The 23,442-nt window shown below is 41.2% G+C and overlaps 1 protein-coding gene and 1 long non-coding RNA gene across 3 annotated transcripts in view; one reads left to right on the top strand and one right to left on the bottom strand.

Moving 5' to 3' along the window:
• The first annotated feature begins 1,141 nt into the window (after positions 1-1,141).
• On the top strand, positions 1,142-5,003 carry LOC310719597. Its single transcript, XR_014531525.1, has 2 exons — positions 1,142-4,632; positions 4,817-5,003. It is a non-coding gene; the product is annotated as an uncharacterized lncRNA (long non-coding RNA).
• Positions 2,132-23,442, bottom strand: part of ago3a (argonaute RISC catalytic component 3a) — a 38,563-nt gene continuing 17,252 nt past the window's right edge. The window contains exons 5-19 of one of the 2 annotated variants that reach the window (XM_083529458.1): positions 20,737-20,873; positions 18,436-18,570; positions 17,954-18,041; positions 17,515-17,662; positions 17,301-17,420; positions 15,628-15,771; positions 14,573-14,706; positions 14,276-14,460; positions 13,034-13,193; positions 12,533-12,623; positions 12,222-12,416; positions 11,911-12,045; positions 11,025-11,126; positions 9,471-9,670; positions 2,132-9,362 (exon numbers count right to left, since the gene is read on the bottom strand). In XM_083529458.1, coding sequence (XP_083385584.1) covers positions 9,254-9,362; positions 9,471-9,670; positions 11,025-11,126; positions 11,911-12,045; positions 12,222-12,416; positions 12,533-12,623; positions 13,034-13,193; positions 14,276-14,460; positions 14,573-14,706; positions 15,628-15,771; positions 17,301-17,420; positions 17,515-17,662; positions 17,954-18,041; positions 18,436-18,570; positions 20,737-20,873 — 2,083 coding nt within the window. In that variant the 3' untranslated portion in view covers positions 2,132-9,253. The remainder of the gene's footprint in view (positions 9,363-9,470; positions 9,671-11,024; positions 11,127-11,910; positions 12,046-12,221; positions 12,417-12,532; positions 12,624-13,033; positions 13,194-14,275; positions 14,461-14,572; positions 14,707-15,627; positions 15,772-17,300; positions 17,421-17,514; positions 17,663-17,953; positions 18,042-18,435; positions 18,571-20,736; positions 20,874-23,442) is intronic. The other variant, XM_083529459.1, reaches the window with a different exon arrangement.

Raw genomic sequence — 23,442 nt, 5'->3', positions numbered from 1 at the left:
TTATGCTGGATGCCCTTCCTAATGCAACCCTCCCCATTTATCTGGGCTTGGGACCAGCAGTAAGAGTGGCTGGGGTCGGTTCCCTGAACGGGGATCGAACCCGGGCCGCAGCAGTGAGAGCGCCGCATCCTAACCACTAGACCACCAGGGGACCTTCCCTTGTGACAAGGACAAATCCCCTTAAAATATAAGAACTTCCCAGATGATGTGAAGACGTGTGAAGGTTTCATAACAGCAAACACGGATGGGCTGTTCAAAAATCAGGAATCTATGCAAGTAATGGAGAATCATATTTTCTTTCACCAGAAGTGCTCAGCAGGAAGGTTTTCTGAAGTGTCTACACTCTCCCACCCGTATCCGTCTGTAAAAATACTATTTCAAGAAGAAGTGAGGGGTGAGCACTGGAAGCTCTTCAAAGCTCCACAGCCCATTTTTTTGATTCAAGTGCCTCAGTGCGCACATATTTCTGCTGTCTGTGGTCTTGCACTTATTTGCTTCACGCGTCCGGAATCGATTTGAGCCGCGGAATAATCAGCCGAAATGGATTCCTTTAATTAAAGAGCAGTTTACATGCTGCACTCAGGGTCAGTGAGCAGCTTGTTAATGATGATCTAATTCGATTTCTGATTTCCATAACGAGGTGCAATAAGCCAGAAAGTGGGCTTCAAGCTGGCCTAAGTTGCTCTTTCTCCAAAACAAAGTGGTCGATGAGTCTATCTGCGGCCGCTTCCTCGTAATCTCAGCCGAACCCTTGCACAGGAGACCAAGCATCCAAAACACTGGCTTGAATACAGCGTACTTTAGATACACAAAGCAACTGAAGAATTTGTTTCTAGACAGTATTGGACGAATATATATATGGTTCTTCTCCCTACAGTTACCACATGGTTGGAGGAAAACAGTTGTATAAAATGTCTTCGGATGTAGCAGCGTGAGAGATACATGCCTGGATCAATACAGCGCCCCCAGTGTTTCTGCCACTTCTGGAACGTCTCCTGGAAGTCTTCTTTTTCGAAGCGTGTCAAGCATCTTCTGCTATTCGTGCTGGATCTCTGCAATGGTGTCAAAACGTCTACAGGAGCCAAATCTGGCGAGTAGGGTGGGTGCGGAAGCATGTCGTTTTTAGCAAGAAACACGTGAGGAGAGCTCGGTGACTGGGTGCGCACGCGCTCAGAACAGCTGACGTGGACGGAAAAGCATCAGTTGCACCGATGTACAAAAGATGTCTTTTGGCACAGACTTATGAACGACGGTGCTCCCTGTGACTGTGTGTGCAGCCTTGAGAGGTCATCTGTTGGCGTGTTCCATTTTTTTTTTATTTTGGGGAGATGTTGTCCTTGTTCAGCCACAAAGACGTTACTAAAGTCAGGTACTGATGTAGGTGAGGTAAGGATGCCTGGGGTGCAATCAGCATTCACAGTCATCCCAAAGGTGTTCAATAGCGATGAGGTTCAGAGCTCTATGAAGCTGGCTTTGTGCACATCGTGCTGGGAGAGATTTGGCTTTCCAAGTTCATGTGAAGGGTAAATTTTATGCTAGTGCATCCAGATATTCTATACTATTGTGTGCCTCTGACTTTGTGGATATGGTAACAGTTTGGGAAAGAATCACATATGGCCGGAAAGAGTCAGGTTTCCCGAAACTCTTGTTCAAATACTGTATTTGGGGAGCAAAAGAAATCGTTGTAACGTACTATAATACGAAGTATCGCATTTAATGATTTGCTGTATAACCTCGTGCAGCACAGATCGAGCGAGCAACTTGGCTCGGAAGCTCTGCGATGGCAGAACAGGGATTGCAAGAGCCACCTGACTAGAGGCTGATAAGGACTGAGAATGGTTTAGTCGTCACAGGATGAATTTGCCGCAAATAAACACAGTGTAAACATGCACAAGCTTCTGGCTGAATTCATTACTCAAACCCTTTGGGGTTCTGCTTGTGCCAAGGAGTTTTATTACCCCCTCCAGAACAATAAGGTCCAGTTTTTTCTCGGTCAAGTAAGAATTTTACATTTTGACATTTAAAAAAAGGTTGTTTTGTTCTATGATAAAATTTACGGGCTCCTGATATATAATTTTATTTACCGATCAGGTCATAAATAGACACAAAACACATCAGCTACATACACGTCTTAAAAGCAAAGCTTCTTTTTATTGCAATTAGTAGTGAAAGATACACTTCAATCTAAGGCAAAGCAACACTAAAAGGCCATCAGAGAAAGTTACAAAACATACATAAGAAATACTTTTAAAAGTAAAATAAAAAGACCCCTTGGTGTAGCAACACAGAGATTGAGAGAGAGACAAAGAAGGGAGGGGGGAGGACAGATTCATGGAGCTCCCGGACTTGAAACATTCATGAAGAACGTCCTTGAGACCCCCAAGCTGAAGGACAGTCCTGAAGGACACTTAGCTGAAAGAGTGCATACTTTGGTTCCTCTAGGGATAAACGTTATGCTTTGAAGGTATCGTGGAGTTCGGCGTCCCGTGCCGTGGACAGACACGAAAGACGGAGCATTTTGAGTTGATTAAAGGTACTTTATTTTTTTCTAAATTATTATTTTTTTTGATCTGCTAACTCGAGACGCCAGACAGCGCCCGTAGTCATCGTTAGGAATGCTGGAGACGTTTATTAGTAAACGACTGTTTGTAAACAATCCACAAATTTAGGAACAGTTGTGCATGTGCGTTACTCTTCATGCAGGAACTCCACCGGAGCTGCATGTCTCTGTCCCCCTTGTGTAAAAAACGAACGAATGGCCGAAGACGAGACCTGGGACTGATGACCAGACGGTGGTATCGAGCTGCGAGCCGTCAGATCGGGACTGTCTTTATCGTGCTGGACTGGAGGAGCCGGACGCTGGACGAGTTGTACATTTTCACACGTGGGGATTTGCACAGATAGTGGTTTGTAAGACGCGACTGCCAGTTAGCATACTTCTCTATACAACTAAGGCATTTTAATAAACAGAACCCCCCCCCCCCCCCCCCCCCAAAAAAAAATAAAAAATAAAGGGGGGGGGGGGGGGGACACAAATATTCGACAACAGTTAAGGCTGAGGCTCATGTCACCCGAGTGGAATGGGACTCGTTTTTACTTCCTGCTCGCTCCTTAAATGGCTCTGGCACAAAAGACTCTACGACACGACTCGACTCGAGCACACGACTACGAACTCCCCACCCTCCCCTTCCCAAATGCAGGGGAACCTTTATGGCTGGAGTTTAGCAGCTCTGGGTTTGAAACACGTCAGCTTTGCTTTATTGTATTATCAGTGTGGTTCTCTGTTCCCTAAAACAGAAAATAAGCAGCATTAGAAAGGGCTGGAGTCTGGGCTGGAGCAGATCCCTTTCCTTAGTGTCAGTTTAGTCATTAACACCTAAAATGCATGTACTAATAACCAATTATTTGTCACTTTTTAATCAGGATGAGACTCTTTAACCGGTCCATCTTATTGAGTAAGTACATTTCAAACAAGAAGGCAATCCCACGATTCTGTTCACTAGGTGAAAGTTCCACTAAGGAAAAACATGACAGATGGAGTAGATGCTCTGCCTGAGGAACAACTTGATGTTACTTGGTTAAATACTTGATCTTTAACAACGGTCGATGCTTTATTGAATTATTATTATTATATACCCTATTTAGACTAAAGTATCGGGACACCTGACGTTTCCAACCATGTGGTTCTTCTAACAAAGTTGGGTACGCACAATGTCTATGTATGCTGTAGAATTCAATTTTCCTTTTACTTTAACTAGAAGACTCAAAACTGTTCCAGACAACACCTGTGCACAAAACCAGCTCCATGAAGATATGCTTTACATGGGTTTGAGTGGAAGATCCACCGCTATAGAGCTCTGACCTCAACCCTATCGGACATGTTTGGGATGAACTGATTTCACTCCAGGCCTTCTCACCTCTCAAACATCAGTAACTGACAAACACCTTCTCGGTGGAGGATCTCCAAAATCTAATGAAACATCTTCCCAGAAAAATGGCAGCTATTCCAAGAGCAAACAGGGACTAAATATGGAATGGGATGATCATAACTGTATGGACAAATGTATTGGAACACCTGAACTTTCCTGTCATATGTGGTTCTTCTCCAAATTGTTACCACAAAGCTGGGGGTACGCAATTCTATAGGTCTTTGGGTGCGATATAATAAAATTTGGTATTCGATTGAACTTGGAAACTTGAACCTGTTCCAGCATGGCAATGCCCCTGTGTACAAAGTGAGCACCATGAAGATATGGTTTACATGGTTTGGAGAGGAAGATCTGGCCTGCTATAGAGCTCTGATCTCATCCCAACACCTTTGGGATGAATTTGAATGCTGACTGCACCCCAGGTCTCCTTCATCAGTAACTGACTTTACTAACACCCTCGTGGCTGATATCAAGTGGAAGTAAAATCAAGTGGAACATCTTCCCAGAAGAGTGGAGGGAATTATAAGAGCAAATTGGGGACTAAATGTGAAAAAGAAAAACTTCATACCACACACATTACCAGGTGTCCACACACTTTTGGCAATATAGTGTAGGTGTCCATATAGTATGATAGAAATTTTGAGTATCAGCTCTCTGACGGTAATATAATAATTCCACTATATTTCAACTTGCTAAATCAACAGTAACCTAAGAACAACTTCCTGTCCATTATCACCTTCAGTGTTTAAATATCTGTCCAAAATCCAGTCCTGATAACTTCTCTCACTGATTCTATGTTTGTGAACTGTATTATTGTAACTAAAAGTGCTTATTTCGTTCAAAACAAAATCTTAAGATTGCCTTTTCCATATGCAGGTCAAACTAAGGAAGTCAAATGAAAAGAAAGTAGAAACATATAACACAGGAGTATTGTTTTATACCTGCCCATGAGAATAATACTGTCAGTGTGATCATGTATAATGATATGAATGTTCTTTCTACTCTCCAGGATGTAAAACTGAGCACCGGATACCACCCGGAACCAGACGAATTCTGGGAGACTGGTTTTCAAAAGAAATCGGCTCTTCAGCATAGGATCTGAAGGGCTCTCGTCTAAGTGTATTTGTGTGGGATGTGGAACTCTTTTCTGCCCGGACCCTCCCCCCTTTTAATGCTGCTTACTATGCGGACACTCCAGCCGCACTTAACAAGCTTTTAATAAATACACCATAAAATATTTCGCATATATATTTCGAATATATTATGAGAAAAAAATAATTAAATAAGACAAAAAAATGAAAAGTTGGCTCAATAAACAGAAAGAAGTGTTAAAGAGACACTCACACATACACACACACACACACACACAAAAAGAACACTTCTTACAATTATAACTACTCAAATACTTAAGAATAATAAATGTCAGGCATTAAGTCTAGCACTGATACTGTAATCAAAGCAATGTTTGCAGTTGAACTCGTTTAGTTAGCATTTGCAGCATACCAAGGTCAGTAAGGTGCAGTGTTATTTTTTTCCGAGATCTCTTAAGATGTAAGAGGTATTTTCCTACCGGACCGACACCCACCCATGTCAAGTGACTGATTGGGTCTTGACCCTAATACTCGAGGTCGAAAGCGAAGGTAATAAAATAAGACTCGAATGATATTAGAAGGTTTATTCTGTAGGGCATTGCACGATTGCTGACCGAACCACCTGAAACGACCTTAAAACCAGAGGGGAGGGGAGGGGCCAAGCATGAACATCTGGACTGTCAATCAAACATGTGCCATATTAAATTAAGTAGCTGTTCCAATAAAATCACGACTTATAGTATTGTAATTAATTGTTTTGTTTTTTCAGGGTGGTGGTGGTGTGGGGGGGAGATTACTTAAACTATACATGCTGCTGCTGTGCACTCTTGCGCCACCTGGTGGGCAGGGCTAATTGGCAGGCATACAGTATAATGAATAGTGAGACTGCACTACCTTTGATGTGCAAACATTGCCCGTTACAGCCACCACATCAAAGCAACCTCCTCCTACACCGGATAATGACGATTATTTTGTCCGGCATATAATCAGAAAAAAAAAAAAACGAAAAAAAAAAAATCAGGAAGCAAGCACGTCTTTAGTGCTTGTTTAGTTGGCAGCATTTAAAGTGCTGTGCTAGACTTTTTTCTTTGTGTCAGACTATGTACCGACTCCCCCTCCTCAGCACTTTCCCCGCTGGTCCTGACACAAAACCCAGAGCTCAATAACATATATATATATATTTGTATTTTATATATATATATATATATACACTCGGCATATATCATCGTTACAACAGAAAATACACAGAGACTTCACCGTGCCTCATTATTCAGATCAAAATGTGTAAATGAAAGCTTGTGCATGAATCTGCATGTGTGCAAGTTATGATAACGAAAACGATTTGATCTGTCTCTTAAATTCGGATTCTTCAGCACCGTCATGAGGAAAGGCACTTTCTAAAGGACTTTAACCGCTTTTGGCTCCGCACGTTTTTACACCGAAACACTGGAAAAGTGGGCAAAAGGGTTCGGAGCATGCGGTTCGAGTCGACTTCGGTCCTCACAAAAGGATAGCAAAAAAAATATAATAAACCTGTCAGCCAGCGCGCCGAAGGAAAACCAGAATACAACTGCTACACACCGAGCACCGTCCGGTCCGTCATGCTACACAGCTTTGTTCCGAACATCTGCTACCAGAACGTTCCTCAAATACCAATTTGGAAATACTCGACACGGGACAAAACCGAAGATCTCCGATAGTGGTTCCGTTATTTTAAGGGATACGATTTAAGCACTGGATGGGATTATCAGATTCGGTCATGTCTTTTATGCCGTGAATGTGTGGTGCTGAAATTGAACACAGATCTTATACGTGGACATTGGACATGAAATTGCCCTAAAGCACACCGACATGCTTGTGATGATTTCTAATGACCTGCAACGAAGCTTACATTGAGCAGGTTCCATTATTCACTATTGGTACAACCGGTACTAGAAGAATCGGTGTTGTTTTGAAAATGAGAGAAGGGATTTGTACAAAAAAATCTTTAGACACTACACTGGATCACCTGATTAGATGGTGATGCATTCAAGCTCACTGGGATGATTAACTTTAGCACATGCACTATCATCTCTGCTTGAAGATGCTTCAGACACAAAGGACAGCCTTGAAATCACATTCTTAGTTTCTACATAACAATCTTGCAATGTTACCACTCGTCTATAGTATTTAGGAACATCAGAAAGTCAGTACAATTCAATTTTTTTTTGTCGAGGAAATAATTTAAAAACAAACAAACAAACAAACAAAAAAGTTATAAATACGTCACCTCAGGATTGGAAAGAAAGTCAAATTTTTCCAGTAATAAAAATCGATAAACGCCATTATGTGAACCGTTTAACTTGACGTGAACTGGTTTGAGGTTAACGCATCATAGGTTCCACGTTTGTCCTCTTTAGCACGCCTAATCGAACACAATCCAAACACAAGTCTGCTCTAACAGAAAGAGATATGTAGCCAGCACCATTTGCACAATCTGTTCCCACCCTCACGTCAAAATCTCTGTAGCGTGCGCCATAAATGACGCACTGAATAGCACCAAGCTTTATTTAGCTTTAATTAGTGCAGGTTACTGTCCCCTCGGCCTACAAAACGGTTCGTGCTTTCGGAAGGGGTGAGAGAGCCTGTGAGTACAACTCCACACTGCCCTCTACTGGCGAAAAGAGTAATCACCTCGCTCTCTCTCTCTAGTCCTCGAATGAACCCCGATGCACGCCGTCAGTCTCGTCAAAGGAACCTGAACAATAGCAGCTAGATCCTGATCAGAAGTGGCAGGCGATGGTATACAACGTTTTTGCTGAGCAGGATTAAAAAGCTGGGAGGGCTACAAGCCCATAAAGGACTCGTGCTGAATCCAAAGACGACCTAAAGGCCACGCAATACTGATCAGTGAAAGAAAGTCTTAACGTTGTTCCGTCACAAAACCGAAGTTTAAGAACAGAGCATGGCTTTCTGCAAATGAATAAAGTTGTGTCCTCTGAACCTTATTAGAACGCACAACTCCAGCGAAATTGCGTGCTTGGGCATCGTAATGCACTGCATTAACCGTTTTCTTAAAATCCTTATTTAAAAGAAGAAGAAAAAAAACCCTTCTAGAAAATATTCCTTTTCTAAAACCAGGCACTTGATTTGAACCCTCATTAGAGAGCTTTTTTTTTTTTTTTTTTTTTTAACTACGCGCATTACATCAGTAAAAGTGCCGAACGTACAAGTTTTCCACCTAATATTCTCCAACCCTCCATCCCCTATTCATTTTCCTCACATTCTCATCCCCAATTCCATTCTCACATGATCCTGAAAGCTGTACTCTACATAGGCGCTGATCAATTATTGCACTAAAACCAGAATATCACAATCTGTCCTATAACATGGCCTCTACTTGGTTTTTAAAACAAAAACAAAAAAAAACAAAAAACAAAAACAAAAACAGAACACAGAACACAGGGGGAAAAAAATTATTCTAAATTCATCGAAGACTGCAAATAAATACGGGGAGCAATTAAAAATAAAACCAAACAAGACAAAACTACAATTTAATACACAAACATAAAAAAAAAAAAAAAGATCACTTTGCATTGTAGTAAATGTGAAAGCTCAGTGATCCGGATCAACGCAAGAAGACTGACTCGGCACTCGGGAAACAAAAAAAAAAAAAAAAAAAAAAAAAAAAAAAGCTCTAAGGAACACGAAAAAAACAAAAGTTTGTAATAATATCTGGCCCTAATGGGTGGCACTTATAATTATTAATTGTGTGAACATTATATATATTCCTAAAGTATAATTCAAAACGACTGATGATCGTCAGTCGAGCAGAAGACGAACCACCCCGTCCCTTTCCTGACTCCTGTCGCCTTTTCTTGGATGTCGTTCGGCAAAAACTGGGCGGTCAAAGTGCTGCTGTTACAACCTTGAGGTAAACAAATTAAGCAGACAGACGAGGGGTGGAGTTGGGGGAACTCCCTTCTTTTGTTTGGTGCAGGGGTCACCTTCCTCCGAAATAAATAAATAAAATAACGTGGTTGGCTGGTTTAATATTGCATAACAGTGCTGAGTTTTGGGTGTGGGATATAAAGCAGGTGTGAGCTATCAGGCCGGATTTGGGATTTGACGAGACCCTCCGAACTACACCCCCCACCAAAACCCCCAAACCCCCACCCCGCTTCCTGCCGCACAGTGTCAGGTCCGCAATTAGGAGGAGGTGTGTGGGCGAGCGAGTGGGATGAATCAGGGCTCTCAGGCGAAGTACATGGTCCTCAGGGTGTCGTGGTGAATCTGCACAGCTTTGGCCAGAGCCTGGGGGTCTCGGCCGTTACTTTGACCAGAGACGTGGCTTCCCTCGGCACTGAAAAAAAAAAGGGTAGAAAGAAAGAGACAGAGAGTCAGATTAGTTTTTTGTTTATATAAAATTCTCCAAACGAAGTCAGAACGTTAGGTAGCAAATGCCCCTCACCTATCGTGCTCTTTGTCCACTAGGTGGTAGCGGGCACGGAAGGCCACCAGGTGGGCGTAGTAGGCAGGTGCGGGGATTGAGACGGAGCGTGTGCAGCGCACATACGTGTGGCACAGCTGGTAAGTGAGCAGCTGGAACTCGTCGGCTGTGAAGCAGTTGTCGTCCCACAGCACGTGGTAGTGAGACGGACGACTTGTGCCCTGGTGGAGAAAATGTGAATAGATTATATTAATTGATCAATATACTTGATTCAGTATAAGAGATAGAATTATGCACATCCACAAGGGGAAAATAATTCTGATGTATTTGACATCAAATGATGTGTAGGGATTACAGTGTGTGCTAAGAACTATATAAAGCTTGACATGTATAGAATCTGGTGAACAGCTTCAGGACCAATATACACAGATCAGGCATAACATTTTGACCAACTGCCTAATATTGTGTTGGTCCCCCTTTTTGCTGATAATTCAGTCCTGACTTATCAAGCATTAATTGCATTAAATTCTTCAGCAATTTAAGCTGTTTACCACTGTTCCTTCCATGGACCACTTTTGATAAATACTGTCCAGCGCAGACCAGGAACAACCCACAAGAGCGGCAGTTTAGGAGATGCTCTGACCCAGACGTCTAGACGTCACAATTTACGCTCGCCCATTTTTCCTGCTTCTAACACGTCAACATTAAAGAACAAAATGTTCACTTGCTTTCTAATATATTCCACCAACTAACAGGAGCAATGATAAAGAGATAATCAGTGTTCTTCACTTCACCGCTAATAACGTCAAGAAGTTATGCCTGGTCGGTGTATGTGAGCGCAAACTGCACTCCAGAATCCAGTTTTGCAAACATCACTCTGCTTTGTTACCTTGTTTATCTGGTTTTAAAACCTCTAAGGCTTCAGGGCAATTTATTCTTACCAGGCAAAACCCACAACAAAATCCATTTAACTATTGTGTAGTTTTCGTCTTTTTTGTTGCCTGAGAACCTAAAGAATCTAAAGCAACCAAAGAGTTTTATTATTCCTGAACTTTCCACAGACAGAGCACATGTCAAACATGACATTATAGGCTGACTTCTTTAGTGAGAATTTGAATAAACCTATTCAATTCAGGTGACCTGTCAAAGTACAATGCGAGTATATAACACGCTCAGAAAGCTCTATTGTTGGGAGCGTACTAAAAATTACCCTTTTCACACCCACAATGCACTGCAGCAGGTGATTGTTAACAACAAGCAACGTTAAACGTGAAGGTTTATTTCAAGTCTGGATCGGCAAGCAAGAAAATAATCTACAGGACACCACAAAAAAAAATTACAGAAAGTATTTAGCTTTATTTTTCAGGCTTGTTTTGAACTAACGACCTTTCTGAACTGGTAGAGACTTTTGCAACTAGTTAAGCAGTGACAGATGGTTATAATTAGTCGAGCAACCGACATACTGATTCACTCGCTCAAAACAAAGCGTGAGAAGGGAGCGCTTAAAGGCGATTCCGTTTAGCCTCTAAAGTGATCCCCTCCGCACGGACGCCTAGTTGAAGGACTTGTGTGTACCTGTATTCCAGCATGGCTGCAGAGGTAAAAGTCGAACTCGTAAGGGTGTGTGATGTCCGTGTCGACAGTCGTACCAGCAGGAATGTTCCCGCTGCGTCCAACCTGCGAACAACATTCGTATTGCCATGAATTAAAAACAAAAAAATAATTGGCATAACATTTTTTTTACTCTCATTAATTATCCATTTCCAGATGGAATCCGAGACATAAACAGTTGCAGTTGTATGTACAGAGGTTACCGAATAAAAACCTGGACTATTATCATCTTTTTATTTAATTTTTTCCCCAATTACAGCTTGATTTCTTTTGAAAAGAGTGAACAGGGAATGTAAATATCCTAAATCTCACCATTAGAGCTCTTCTCTTTTGTATTATCAGTGTTAAGCTTCATCAACCGGTCGATTTGGCAATTTGAAAGAACTCGCTCTCTTTTAGAGGTTTCAGCCTTTCTAGTGGCTCTAATACGCTCGAAATAAAGCCGTTGCTCAAGTCTCTTTGGTGTGTCTTAAACATTTTTTTTTAGAATTACAGACTGTAAACAAACGTATCAATGAGCGTAATTAAGCATGCAGCTGATAGAGAGACGGTAGGGATGAGTGAAATGATGCCCCTCCAAACATCTACTAATCCATGTGCACCTGGTGTGGAGATGATCTGATGAATAATATGTATAATGTGTGTCTTGTAGCGGGAGCTTTTCAATATGACAGCCTGGCATCAATGACTACAGGCCTGAAGGTCAACACACTTTTTATCTGACGTCTATATTAATAATTATTTTTATCAAGTCGTTGCAACCCGAAATAATGTGTGATGTGACAGAAACCATGATGATAGGTGAGACCTTTATCGGGAATATAATCCGAGTGTCTGTGTGCGAGCTCACCCTCTCGTTGCGGTCGGCGCAGAACAGGCGGGTGTGGTGGCGTTTCTGCACCACGATGTAGGTGATGCCCGGCTGATACTCCTTCTCCAGGCTAATGCAGGCCTCCCTGATAGCCAGCAGTTCATAATACAGCACCTGAAGCCATGCATACACACGCAATCGTTTGTCACACAGTTTTCTCTTTATCTTGTCATACTGGGCAAAGCTTGACAGTTTTGCGTTGTGCCACATTGCTGGTTTAATTGGGAATGCTGTTAAAAGATGCCTCATGGATGTAAGAAAACGCAGTTGTTGAAAAAGTGATCACTGACCTGCCTGAACTGGCCCTCAGACACCCCGTCCCTGTAGAAGATGATTCGAGTTGGTTTGTATCTGGTGGACTTGTAGAACTGGATAAGGAGCTCGCGTACCATGGAGGCCAAGTCCTGGATTACTTCCTGCCGTGGCCTCTGTACCCGCACAGTGGCGCAGTACCGACTGGGATGGGCGTCCATACTGCCTACCACCTACGGAGAAGGAGACGGAGAGATAAAAAACATGAAGACACAGGAATTACTGGAAAGTAAAGATAGAAAAAAAAAGATGATGAAGCACGCAGTGAAAAGATGACGGAACCACTCACGGCAGCGATGGATGGCTTTTTCCCGTCTCCGGCAGGAGGGTGTGTGACATCTGCACCAAGGAAGATCACGGGCTGCTGGAACACTGACGGCCTGAAGAACAAACGCACACATTTGCCATGGTATTTTTTGTGAGAACTAAAAACCGAAGTGAACAATGAATCCTGTCCTCTTCCCCCGCAGGAACACTATGGACATGCCGATAAATCACGCACTACCGGTTCGTACCTGAACACACAGTTCACACTCGCTCACCTCCACCCACACACTTACACTGGCGTCTCTTCCTTTCTGTTTCATGATCTGTCTCTTATTCTCTTTTTATCCTCTTATAGACAGCTCATTCAGTACTGTCTCCTTTTTTGCATGTGCCTCTTCTATTCACTCCATTTCTCTCACTCTGTCTAGCTTTCTCTACATGTCTCTTTCTGCACATCTGTACACTTCTCCCTCTGCCCTCCCACACATACGTCTCTCTCTTTCTCTCTATAATCAGTTCTCACCGTTGATGTGGTACCAGGATGTTGTTGATGCCGCCGAGTTTGACGTTGATCTTTAGACACAGGTTGGAGAGCGTCTGCGGTGACGTCTTGACCACGTTCTTCACCTGCACGCACTGAGTGGCCATTCCTAAAAGAGTGTCTCCTACGCGCTTCACCTCCGCTAGACAGACACACACACACACACACACACAGAGTGTCACTTTCAGAGGACTTTAATTTGTTTGATAAAATATCTATAACACACATTTCTCTCTAAGGAACCAGAGATTATTTTAGTTTGAAGTCTTTCAAAAAAACAAAAAAAAAGAAACAAAAGAAAAAAGAAAGGCTCCAGCTGGAGGTACTGAACATCACAGAGTGTCAAATGTAAGCTTAAGGAAAAGACAGTCGGTCACACTCTTTCACTAGCAAGAGAATCCTGAAGCTGTTTTAATAGGAAACTTTTAACCAAACTACAGACTTCAGGTGCGTTTCCACCAATCAGGGAGGATTTCAGTTCCTGGTTCATAGTTTAAAATACTGTTTTAGTTCCTGTTATGTGTTGTGCTGAACATTTTTTATTGAACGGGTTCAAATCTACAGGAGTTTTGTAGGGATCATTTTTAACATTACAGAGATAATGTAAAAATTATATACAGTATTATGTTATATTATATATATAAAATATATACAACGATCAGGCATAACATTATGACATTATAACATTATGAGCGTTGAAGTGAATAACACTGATTATCTCTTCATCGTGGCACCTGTTAGTGGGGGTGAGATATTTATTAGGCAGCAAGTAAACATTTTGTCCTCAAAGTTGATGTTAGAAGCAGGAAAAATGGGCAAGGGTAAGGATTTGAGTGAGACAAATTGTGATGTTTAGACGACTGGGTCAGAACATCTCCAAAACTGCAGCTACTGTGGGATGTTCTTAAAAGTGGTCCAAGGAAGGAACAGTGGTGAACCGGCGACAGGTTCATAAGTGAATGAGGCTACGTAGGGAGCGAAAGCTGGCCCATGTGGTCTGATCCAAAAGACGAGCTCCTGCAGCGAAGAAGTTCATGCTGTAATGCTCAAAAGGGGTCCGGACTGTTTTGGCAGCAAAAAGGGGGACCAACACAATATTAGGCAGGTGGTCATAATGTTATGCCTGATTGGTGTATAATATATTAAATATACATAAACACTGTCTACTTCGGTAAACCATTAATGGACAGACTGCTATCAGAAAAGTTTTGTGATTTTGTGTACCATAAACAGGTGTTTTCCCGGGCAGGATGACGATGATGAGCTGCAGGCCGGCGTAGGTGTTTTTAAGGTGCCTGAACATGGGCTCCACGCTGTCGGCTCCTTGTGCGTACTTACAGAAACACGGCTGGCCCTGGATGGGCATCCCGGCATCCTTCGAGATCTTGCGCAGCTGATCTGTAAACCCCCTAAAAGACAAGAAAAAGTGAGTACGAAACAGAACCGATCGTTCAGAACATGACGCCGTGTTACTGACAGCACTGGAAACGTCTTCGATTAGAGCGGAGACAGAGGACGTACTTAAGGATCTCCTCTCGGCACTGCCTCTGAGTGGCGAAGCACGCGATGGCCCACATCTTGATCTCTACACCGGTGTGAAATTGTTTTCCTCGCATGTCCCACACGCCATGACTGGGCGTGGCCACGGTCCGATTCTGCAAGAAAAGCACAGGTTTGATCTGCTGCATGCTAGTTAAAAAGCACACACACACACACACACACACACACACACACACACACACACACACACACACACACACACACACACACACACACACACACACACACACACACACACACACACACACACACACACGTATGGAGAAATACTACTTTATACTGTTCCAAAGGAGAATTAAAAATGCTTTAACACATTTAACGTTAGATTAAATACAAAAATATAAATATATTTTATATATAAATAAATAAATAACAAAAAGAAACTAGAAACATGAAAAATCACCGCCATGCATTTGTAACTACTTGCGATTTTGATTTTTTTTTAATGTTTTTTAAATAATTAGCAATTATATAACACTCAAATTAATAATATAATAATAAGATAATTTGAATCCGACTTATTAATATAAGTTATATTGTGTTCAGACATTCATTCAAAACTCTCCATTTTACTATTCGTTTAATATGTTGGAGTGCCATGAAGTGTCAGGAAGCTCAAGTATCGGATGTTAAAATCCAAAGCTACTTTAAAGTGTGCTTTGGCGTGCAAACGTGATCGCTGCGAAAAATAGAAATTAGCTTCGGGTTAACTCCAAATGTGGATCGTCATCTGCCCTCATATACATGAGAAATTGTCTTGACATTGAACGTCCTACACTATCAAAGTAAAAACAATTGATCCTTGACTCATGACAGAAATGATGGTGAATTGCTGACTAATGGCCGCTGGGTAACAGTCAGTGGAATTAGTCTGACCCTATCGCAGTGAGATGGTTATTGTTCAACACACACGTAGTTCACACCAGCAGAGGTTAGAAACGGGGTTAGTTCCTCCAGTGGAGGGCCAGACAGGCAGACGAACAAAGAGAAATGAGCGTGATTTAAAGGAAGGGTACCAGAAAGTTCTCTGAGCTCACCCTGCCCCCGTACTGCAGCATGGGCGCGGGCAACACCCGACCTGTCACGTGAGCCATCTCGTCCCGAACTTTGAACTGGAACTCCTGAACGAACGGGTCGGCCTCGTAGTTGGCGCTGCGTACCTGTAAGGGGAGAAAAAAAAAAAAAGACAGGGAAGAATAAGTATGAAGAGAACAAGATATGATGAATTGAACAGAAGAGAAATAAAGCAAAAAAAAAAAGAAGCGAAGAAAGAGAAGAAAAGAAGCTGCAAAAAACCCCAAAAACAAACGTGGACCTCAAAACACTTAAAAAGCGTTCTTCTGAAAAGCATTCTGTCCCCTGATAGAAGAATCCTCTGATGTTTGGTTTCAAACAAAATGTTCTAAGAGTCGCGTCCACAAAGTGGGGACATTTTGTACGCCGGCGATGTCTGGTTCATTACGCTCACGGCCCATTTCACACTGTTACCTACTAAATGAATCGACTGACATGTTTAAGAAAAATGTTTAAAAAAAAAAAGCATCTTTTTCATTTTAACAAAATGCATTTGATCGACCCTCAATATGTTCGGTGTTTGAAGTAAAATAAACAATTAAATATTACAGCATAGTGTTCTAGTATTGCACAAGTCACATGACAAGGTAATCAACTCAAAATATGAGAGTATAAAATTTTATACATTTACATAAATTTTTATATAAAAAGACTCACTAACGTGGCTTCGAATTGCATAGCTGGTGCGAGTACCTGCAATGTTATACACTGATTACACTGCAAAGATTATATTGACTTTTTTTTCTTCTTCAATTGAACGCAATGCAAATTAAGTAGAACAAAAGTAATGGCACACTTCAGAACAGGAAGAGGAGATAAGATCTGTCGGTGGTAGCTGACACGACGCTCTGGCTGAGCTGAATTACTGGAAGCCGTGGTTAACCGGGTTAGTCATTTTGCCGCTCTCTGCTCAGTGAGCTTTTTTTTGTGTGTTTTGTCGGTGAAAATGCAAATCAGGTTTGCACCAAACCACTTGGCGTTGAGCAGCAAATAAATATGAACACAAAGAAAACTATTACTCGAGTGTCAGTCTGGCGTTAACATTAACTGGTAAAATGAAGCTTTGTGTTTCTCTTATTAATGAACATTTCAAAATACCAAACCAAACTTTTGCTATTATCTAAACCTCTTCTGACCCAGAATTCTACCTTCATGAAATCACACCTGCTGCCTAAGAAAAATAACCACTCCGGCTTCAAAAAGCCTCCTCCTGTTTTATATATGCTTAACATGCTACATTGCAATGTGGTATCGAAACGTTTCGAAACGTTATTTCTTTACATCCCCGAGCGTTGCATTAAGTATCAAGGGTTGAGGGCCCCAGAACGGCAGTCTGGCCATACTGGGGCTTGAACTCCCAACTTTTGATCAGTAACCCAAAGTCTTAACCACTGACCTACAACTTCCCCCAATAATGCATAATTATGCCAATTATTCCTTAATGTGAACTTGAATTTAAGTTATAGCTTTACATTCAATCCATTAATTTGACTCAAGACACAGGCTTTTATACCAGAGTTGAAGATATCACCATTATTACAAAAAAAACCTAATGTAACTCCACCATTGTGGACCTGCTAGACCATGCTGCATCTAAACAGCAGGGGGTGCTCACCAATCTGCTGATCTCCTCCTGTCGATCGGGTGCAGAGCGAGCCGTGGCTTTGATCATAGTAGACGTCTGATTATCAGTCAGTTTCTTGATGCATCGCTGCCCTGCTACGATGTTACACACCTAAACAACAGAAAGGGTACCAGACCATTTATTAGTTTCATGTATAATTTAATGTAAAAGCATCAATGAGCGCATTTCAAGAAAACCTGATCACCTCCAGGGGCAGGTAGGTGTGTTTCTGCTCCTGGCCGACCTGCAGACACGGCAGGTGAGGGTACTTCAGCTGCAGGTTGTACTTTTCTCTAAAATACTGAGCGACTGTTCGTTCCACCGTTTGGCCATTTTCTAACTGCAAGGGGAACCTGCAGGATAGAACGAAGGGAAGTGATCTATCACATCTAGTCATGTCATTCGAGCGATATTGGTCATGTGAGAAATCAAAGAGAATTTTAAGTACTTGCTCAAATATTGTCTAAATATTTTCCTGAGAAACAGAAGACTTAAAAACATTGCACACGTCTGAAAAAGCTGTAAATCCCTGTTAAAATCTCAGTATTAAGTTTTCATGTGAACAGAAGTCATGTCAGGTTCCCTCAGGCCTTGCACTGTCCCAGCTCGGGCCCCTGCTCTGGACCACAATGAGGCTGACTCACGTTTGATGGCTGGCAGGTCGGCGGGTCACGTTACACACTCTGTACTTCCTCCGCATGGTTCCGCAGTGTGTCACCTCCACTTTAAGACCTAAACACACCCACACGATGTAGGAAAGGTATCAGAAACACATTGTCGTATTATTATACTGTAGCGAATACGTGGGCGTGTAAATATTGAAACGGTTTGGAAAATAATTCACTGGTTTCTGAAGACTTTACAAGCATCACATGCTTTAAAGGTCCAGATTTCTCGCTCATTGCACCAGATTATACATATTAATGTGACGGTGTGATTGTGAGTCACACCGCTGAGTGAAAGCCGTATCAAAAAGAGATCGGCTACAAGAAACAGATGACGCATAGGTTTGGGAGGGGTTAGGGCAAGAACAAGCCAGACTAGAGTACTCATCCTTTCCTTTTAGTTTTTTTTCCTCTCCCTCTCCCCCAAAAATGCACCCTTATGCACCCTGTAAAAGACTTGCCTTTGATTTCTTTGGTGAACTTGACTCGGTGAGAATCGGTGAGGGGGCGAGGCTGCTCGTCGATGTTGTGGATATCCAGGACCTCGCACATGAACTGGATGACTGGCTGTGCTTTGTAAAAGGCCGTGGCGGACACTAAAAATAAATAAATAAATAAATGGAAAAACAGGAAATCATTAGGTCAATCGAAGAAAAGGTTTACCTAATTTTACACAATATGAGGTCAAAACCAGTCCACATGTTTGCTTTCTTAGATTCTGAACTGAACCGGATAAGCACCGTTTTAAAACATGGCCTGGAGGAATCCCAAGAGTCGAAAGCCTAGTCAATAATTCTTTTAACTTTGTTCGAAATCACAATCCACAATTAGGAGTAGTTACTAATGTTTGACTGGTCATACCATTTGATTTTTGATTTTTTTTGTGTTTTATCCAAACCTTAATAACACAAAAACAAGGGGGTGTAAAAATGTCTAAATAAGTCAAACAGACGCTGACAGATTTTTTTTAGGAACTCAAAACATTATCCATTTCCTTTACAGACCTTAAGACGAAAAAATGATTAATGGAAGATGGTAGAAGTGAGCTGGGGACTCTAGAGGGGGTCAGTTAATAATCAAAGACATACGCAGCTGTCAATAATTTCAGAGTCGTATATTGTTGAGGCTGGGTTTTTTTTTTTTTTTTTTCATTAATCAAAACAGCAAAAAATTCACCAATCTAGTTTTTTCTTCCTTTACTCAATAGTAGAGGTCGACCGAATAATCGGTTTTGCTGATCAATTGGCATTAATAGTTGATTGCTTGAAAAGACATCCCGAATTTTCAGGTCAGGTGTCATTACAAGAGCGGCCTCTAGAGGCGAATCACTGAAGGCATGAGACTCCGTGCTGCACGGCGAGCATTATAATATATATACACATTATTATATTATATTATATTAATATATTCATCGGTTATTGGCAAGTACGATCTATTCTAGCTATCGGCAAAATCCACTATCGTTCCACTGCTACTCAGAAGTGTAATGCGATGATTAAAGCCAAATGCATGCATGGTCTGGCATATGCGTGACACATTATTAAAACTCCGAACAATGTGCATGGGCGTCCATGATAATTAATGCAAAACATATAAGTACTGCATTTCTTTAAAAAAAAAAAAAGAGCAAATTATAAATTGATAAATAATAAATATAAAGTGTAATTTAGGGAGTGTTTATTTCAAAGGGCCCGGTTTGGACACTGGTGAGACGTAATGCTGACGTTTGCTGCAACTATAAATGTAGGCAATGTTTCTGGAATAAGTTCGTCAAAGACGTATCAGAGGGGTGGATGCTTTTTAAATTCCAACCATTAGAGCTTCAAAACCTTAATATATTCATTATATCCAAAGAATCAGGAGGGAAAAAAATGCATCTGTAACAGAAAGAAATTCGAGCCTCACTGGCTTTTCCTCTTGAGAGAACGAGGACAATCAGCTGCTTTGTACTTTTAGTTGTTTTCCTACACACTTGCTGAGGAGTGTGAACAATCAGATGACAGCAGCAAGGAATCGATAAATCTTAGTAACGCACTTGCACCCAGGAGTGGCGTGAACTCGAAGCCGAGCCACAATCGCCCGCTTTCCCGCCTTTTCTGCAACTATTCACCCCATTATAAGCGACACAAAGAGAGTGTAAAGAGAGAGGTGCTCTCAGACAGGAGGGCTTTTCCCAGTGATGGCAGGGGGGCGGAGCAGGAGGAGTGGGCTTAGTCAACTGAAAAATGTCTCGAAGTGTGAAAGAGTGCTGTGTGTGTGGTGGGGGTGGCTGGCAGGGGGGTGTTTGTGGGGGCGACCCTTCAGACAAAGAGAGACACTAAGCAAGGAGTGAAAGCGTGGCTGAAACTCCTTTCATACGTGCACGACGATATATAGACAGAGTAATGGTTATGAGGGAATTATAACAGCAATTGAGGACTAAATGTGGAATAGGACATTTAAAAAGTATAAAGGAATCTTACAGTCAGGTGTCCACAAACTTTTGTTCATACTGTGTGCGTCTTTCATTAGAACTAAATTACTATTGTTTACTAGTCATATTGTGGGCAGGAATCGTATCTTTTTGTCGCAAAATTAATCCTCAGACTTTCTTGGCCTCGCAGTGCTGCTGCAATGGGATGTGGGTGTGAAAGGAGTGAATCTGCCAGATTAACTTTTACACCAATGCTGGTGAAGTTTTATATGTGGTGTTAAGTCTGAAAAGGTAGAGATTTGAATTCTGGCTCTCCAACGCCTGTTTACAGAAAGAAAAGTACCCTTACCATCAATGTTGAGCATCATCTTCCACATAGCGGGACGAACGGACTGATGGAAGCCGAACCAGACCTCTCTTCCTCCTCCCAGAGGATGGTCGTATCCCTCCGGAGCAGAGAAAAACGAGCGGCCCACTGGAGTGTATCTGCAGGAGAGTTTCAAAAAGAATTGAGCAACAAGCATTAAACATTTGCTAAACACCTCTACCAGATTGACAATTTTTTTAGCCAGATTATCAATAAAACACTAAACGTGCAATAGAAAGGTCTTCAAAATTAGAGGTTGGCCGATTAATTGTTTTGCGGATTAATCGGCACGCATAGTTGATTGCTGGAACGGCCAAAATACATACAGATAGTTTTTCCGGGTTGCGTAATACAGTACAAAAGCGGCCTCTAGAGGCGAATCACTGACACCACGTGCTGTTTATTTTAAGTGCTTTTTATTCATTTTGGATGTAATTATTTGTATTTATTTGGAGTGTTAATTTTAGTTTAAATGCTTGTCATTAATTTTAACCAACATTTATTAACATAATTAATATATTCATATTTATTTATTTAAGCACATGATTTAATACAGGTATTTTTGTAATAAAGTTCAGCACTTTTTTTAAATGGAGTGTTTGCGGTTTTTAAATTTTGTTTTATCCAGTATCCATTTAAAAAAAAATTAGTAGATTAATCAGTTGACCGAAAGTACAATATAACCTAGCTATCTGTATCAGTAAAATCTACCTCTATTCAAAGCTATTCCTAAACCTTTAAATTATAATAGGTAAATATATGCAGAAAATTGTCGTATAGCACAAAATATAACCTCAATATGATTTTTTTCGTTCCGTTTCCCGGCTTTCCCCCTGTCTAGGGTTGCTTGTTGGATGCTCCGATTACAGCACAAGCAACTTATGAACCGAGGTCAAACAGAGTGCCGAGCATTCCCCGTCCCCAGACACTACAGAGTGAGGATCCACTCCCGGTTTAAAATAGCCTCTGCCTTAAACCTTGACAGAGAACATAAATAACACGATCTGAATAAGTGATTATCGAGCAGGTCATGAACAGAATGAAGAGCACAGGTGTGTACAGTACGGTGTGCAATCATTCTTTGCTATTCGTTGGTTTCACTTGGATTTATTCTTCTGTACTTCTGCTATTCACTCCTACCCCCCTCGGTCATGCAAATTACACCCTACGCTGCTTAGTTATGAAGTCATTCCCCTGATATTGAGAGACTTCATTGCAAGTTATAAAAACCAAACAGACAAGATGATCACTAAATGTTTACTGCAAGACTCCTCTTTGCCCTATCCCTCTTTCACCCTTTTTTCGATGCAAATATTTTAACCATCCCATTAGACCATTAAAAGCAATTGAGCTCAGGAGTCTCCTGTTGGAAATGTAAGCAGATCCTACATTTTACGTTTGCAGTAAATTGCTGTGACTTTGCTGTAAAAACGGCAGGAGGTTGGGATATATATAAGTATATGTATGTGGTGGAAGATGCTTTGCTTTGACATATAGTGTGTGCCAACGATGCTATTTATGTACACTATTTCTTTACTGGTTAAATGATTCAGCTATGATATACTGAAGCTTCCTGGATATACAGTATAAATATATTTTTAATACATGCTATTTTCTAGTTTGCATTTTGATTATCTGCTACATTACATTAGATAGCCAAAAGTAACTGGACACCAGGGCAGTGAACAATCCAAAACCATTAATATAGAGCTCCAAGTCCATTGGTCAAATAGGTCTGGAATGAAGTTTTAAATTTAAATTAATCCTGAATGTGTTCAGAGAGCTAGAGTAATTCGTTACTGTACTTATGTAGGTTTTTCAAGTAAGTGTTTCCATTTGGGAAGACATTTAACTTTAACTTCACTACATTTTGCGAAATCAGTCGTTCCTTTTTATGAATGACCGGATAAAAATGTAACTGGTCAAACACGCAGCAAACCACCAATCAGAGTAGTGCGCGCTCTGTTTGAACTTGTTTTGATTGACGCTTGGTGGTATCTACTTACGCTGACATACAGTTCAACAGCAAGCAGAACATTTTGAGAGGAATAAATGCTGGAAGAAACTCCTGACAACACCAGTGACCTTAATTGAGCAATTTTTTTTTTTAAGTAGATGAAAATAATAGTTTGCCCTCAAGATAATTTAAATAGGTATCAATCAGTGTTTGACTCTGATATAATATCATTCTATTAATAGATCAGTGTGCTGAGTAACTGCAACTGAGTTGATTAAGCAAAGAGTCTTGGGACAAAAATTATATTAGGAACATTATAGCCATTATAAATCATAGTACTTTTGATACTCAAGTACATTTGAATGCAAATACTTTTGTACTTCTTTTTAAGTGAAAGTTTAAAGAGAGCATTTTTACTGGAGTAATATTTTATAGTGTATGTCTGCTTTCTGCTTGTCTCATTCACCGCTAGTTCTTCCACACAGACCTTGGCAAACCATGTCTTAATAGATATGTTGGTATTTGGGAATCTTAATTCCACATCGGTGCCATGTTCAGGTGTTGGCCATAAAGGGTCGCTTTTTTTTCCTGCATATTAACGTCCTTTAAAACAGGACAAATTGACGTTCCTAAAATATCCATGTTATTTTGGCTCGGATATATATTATGCAGGGTGAAAAAAAAATCCGTCGAAGAAAGTTTAACACCAGGTCTGGCAGTCTTCTCGATCG

Source organism: Silurus aristotelis (assembly GCF_946808225.1).
Source record: "Silurus aristotelis genome assembly, chromosome: 25".
Lineage (NCBI taxonomy): Eukaryota > Metazoa > Chordata > Actinopteri > Siluriformes > Siluridae > Silurus > Silurus aristotelis.
The sequence above is the reverse complement of the archived record's forward strand: the minus strand, read 5'-3'. Positions and strand labels throughout refer to the sequence as shown.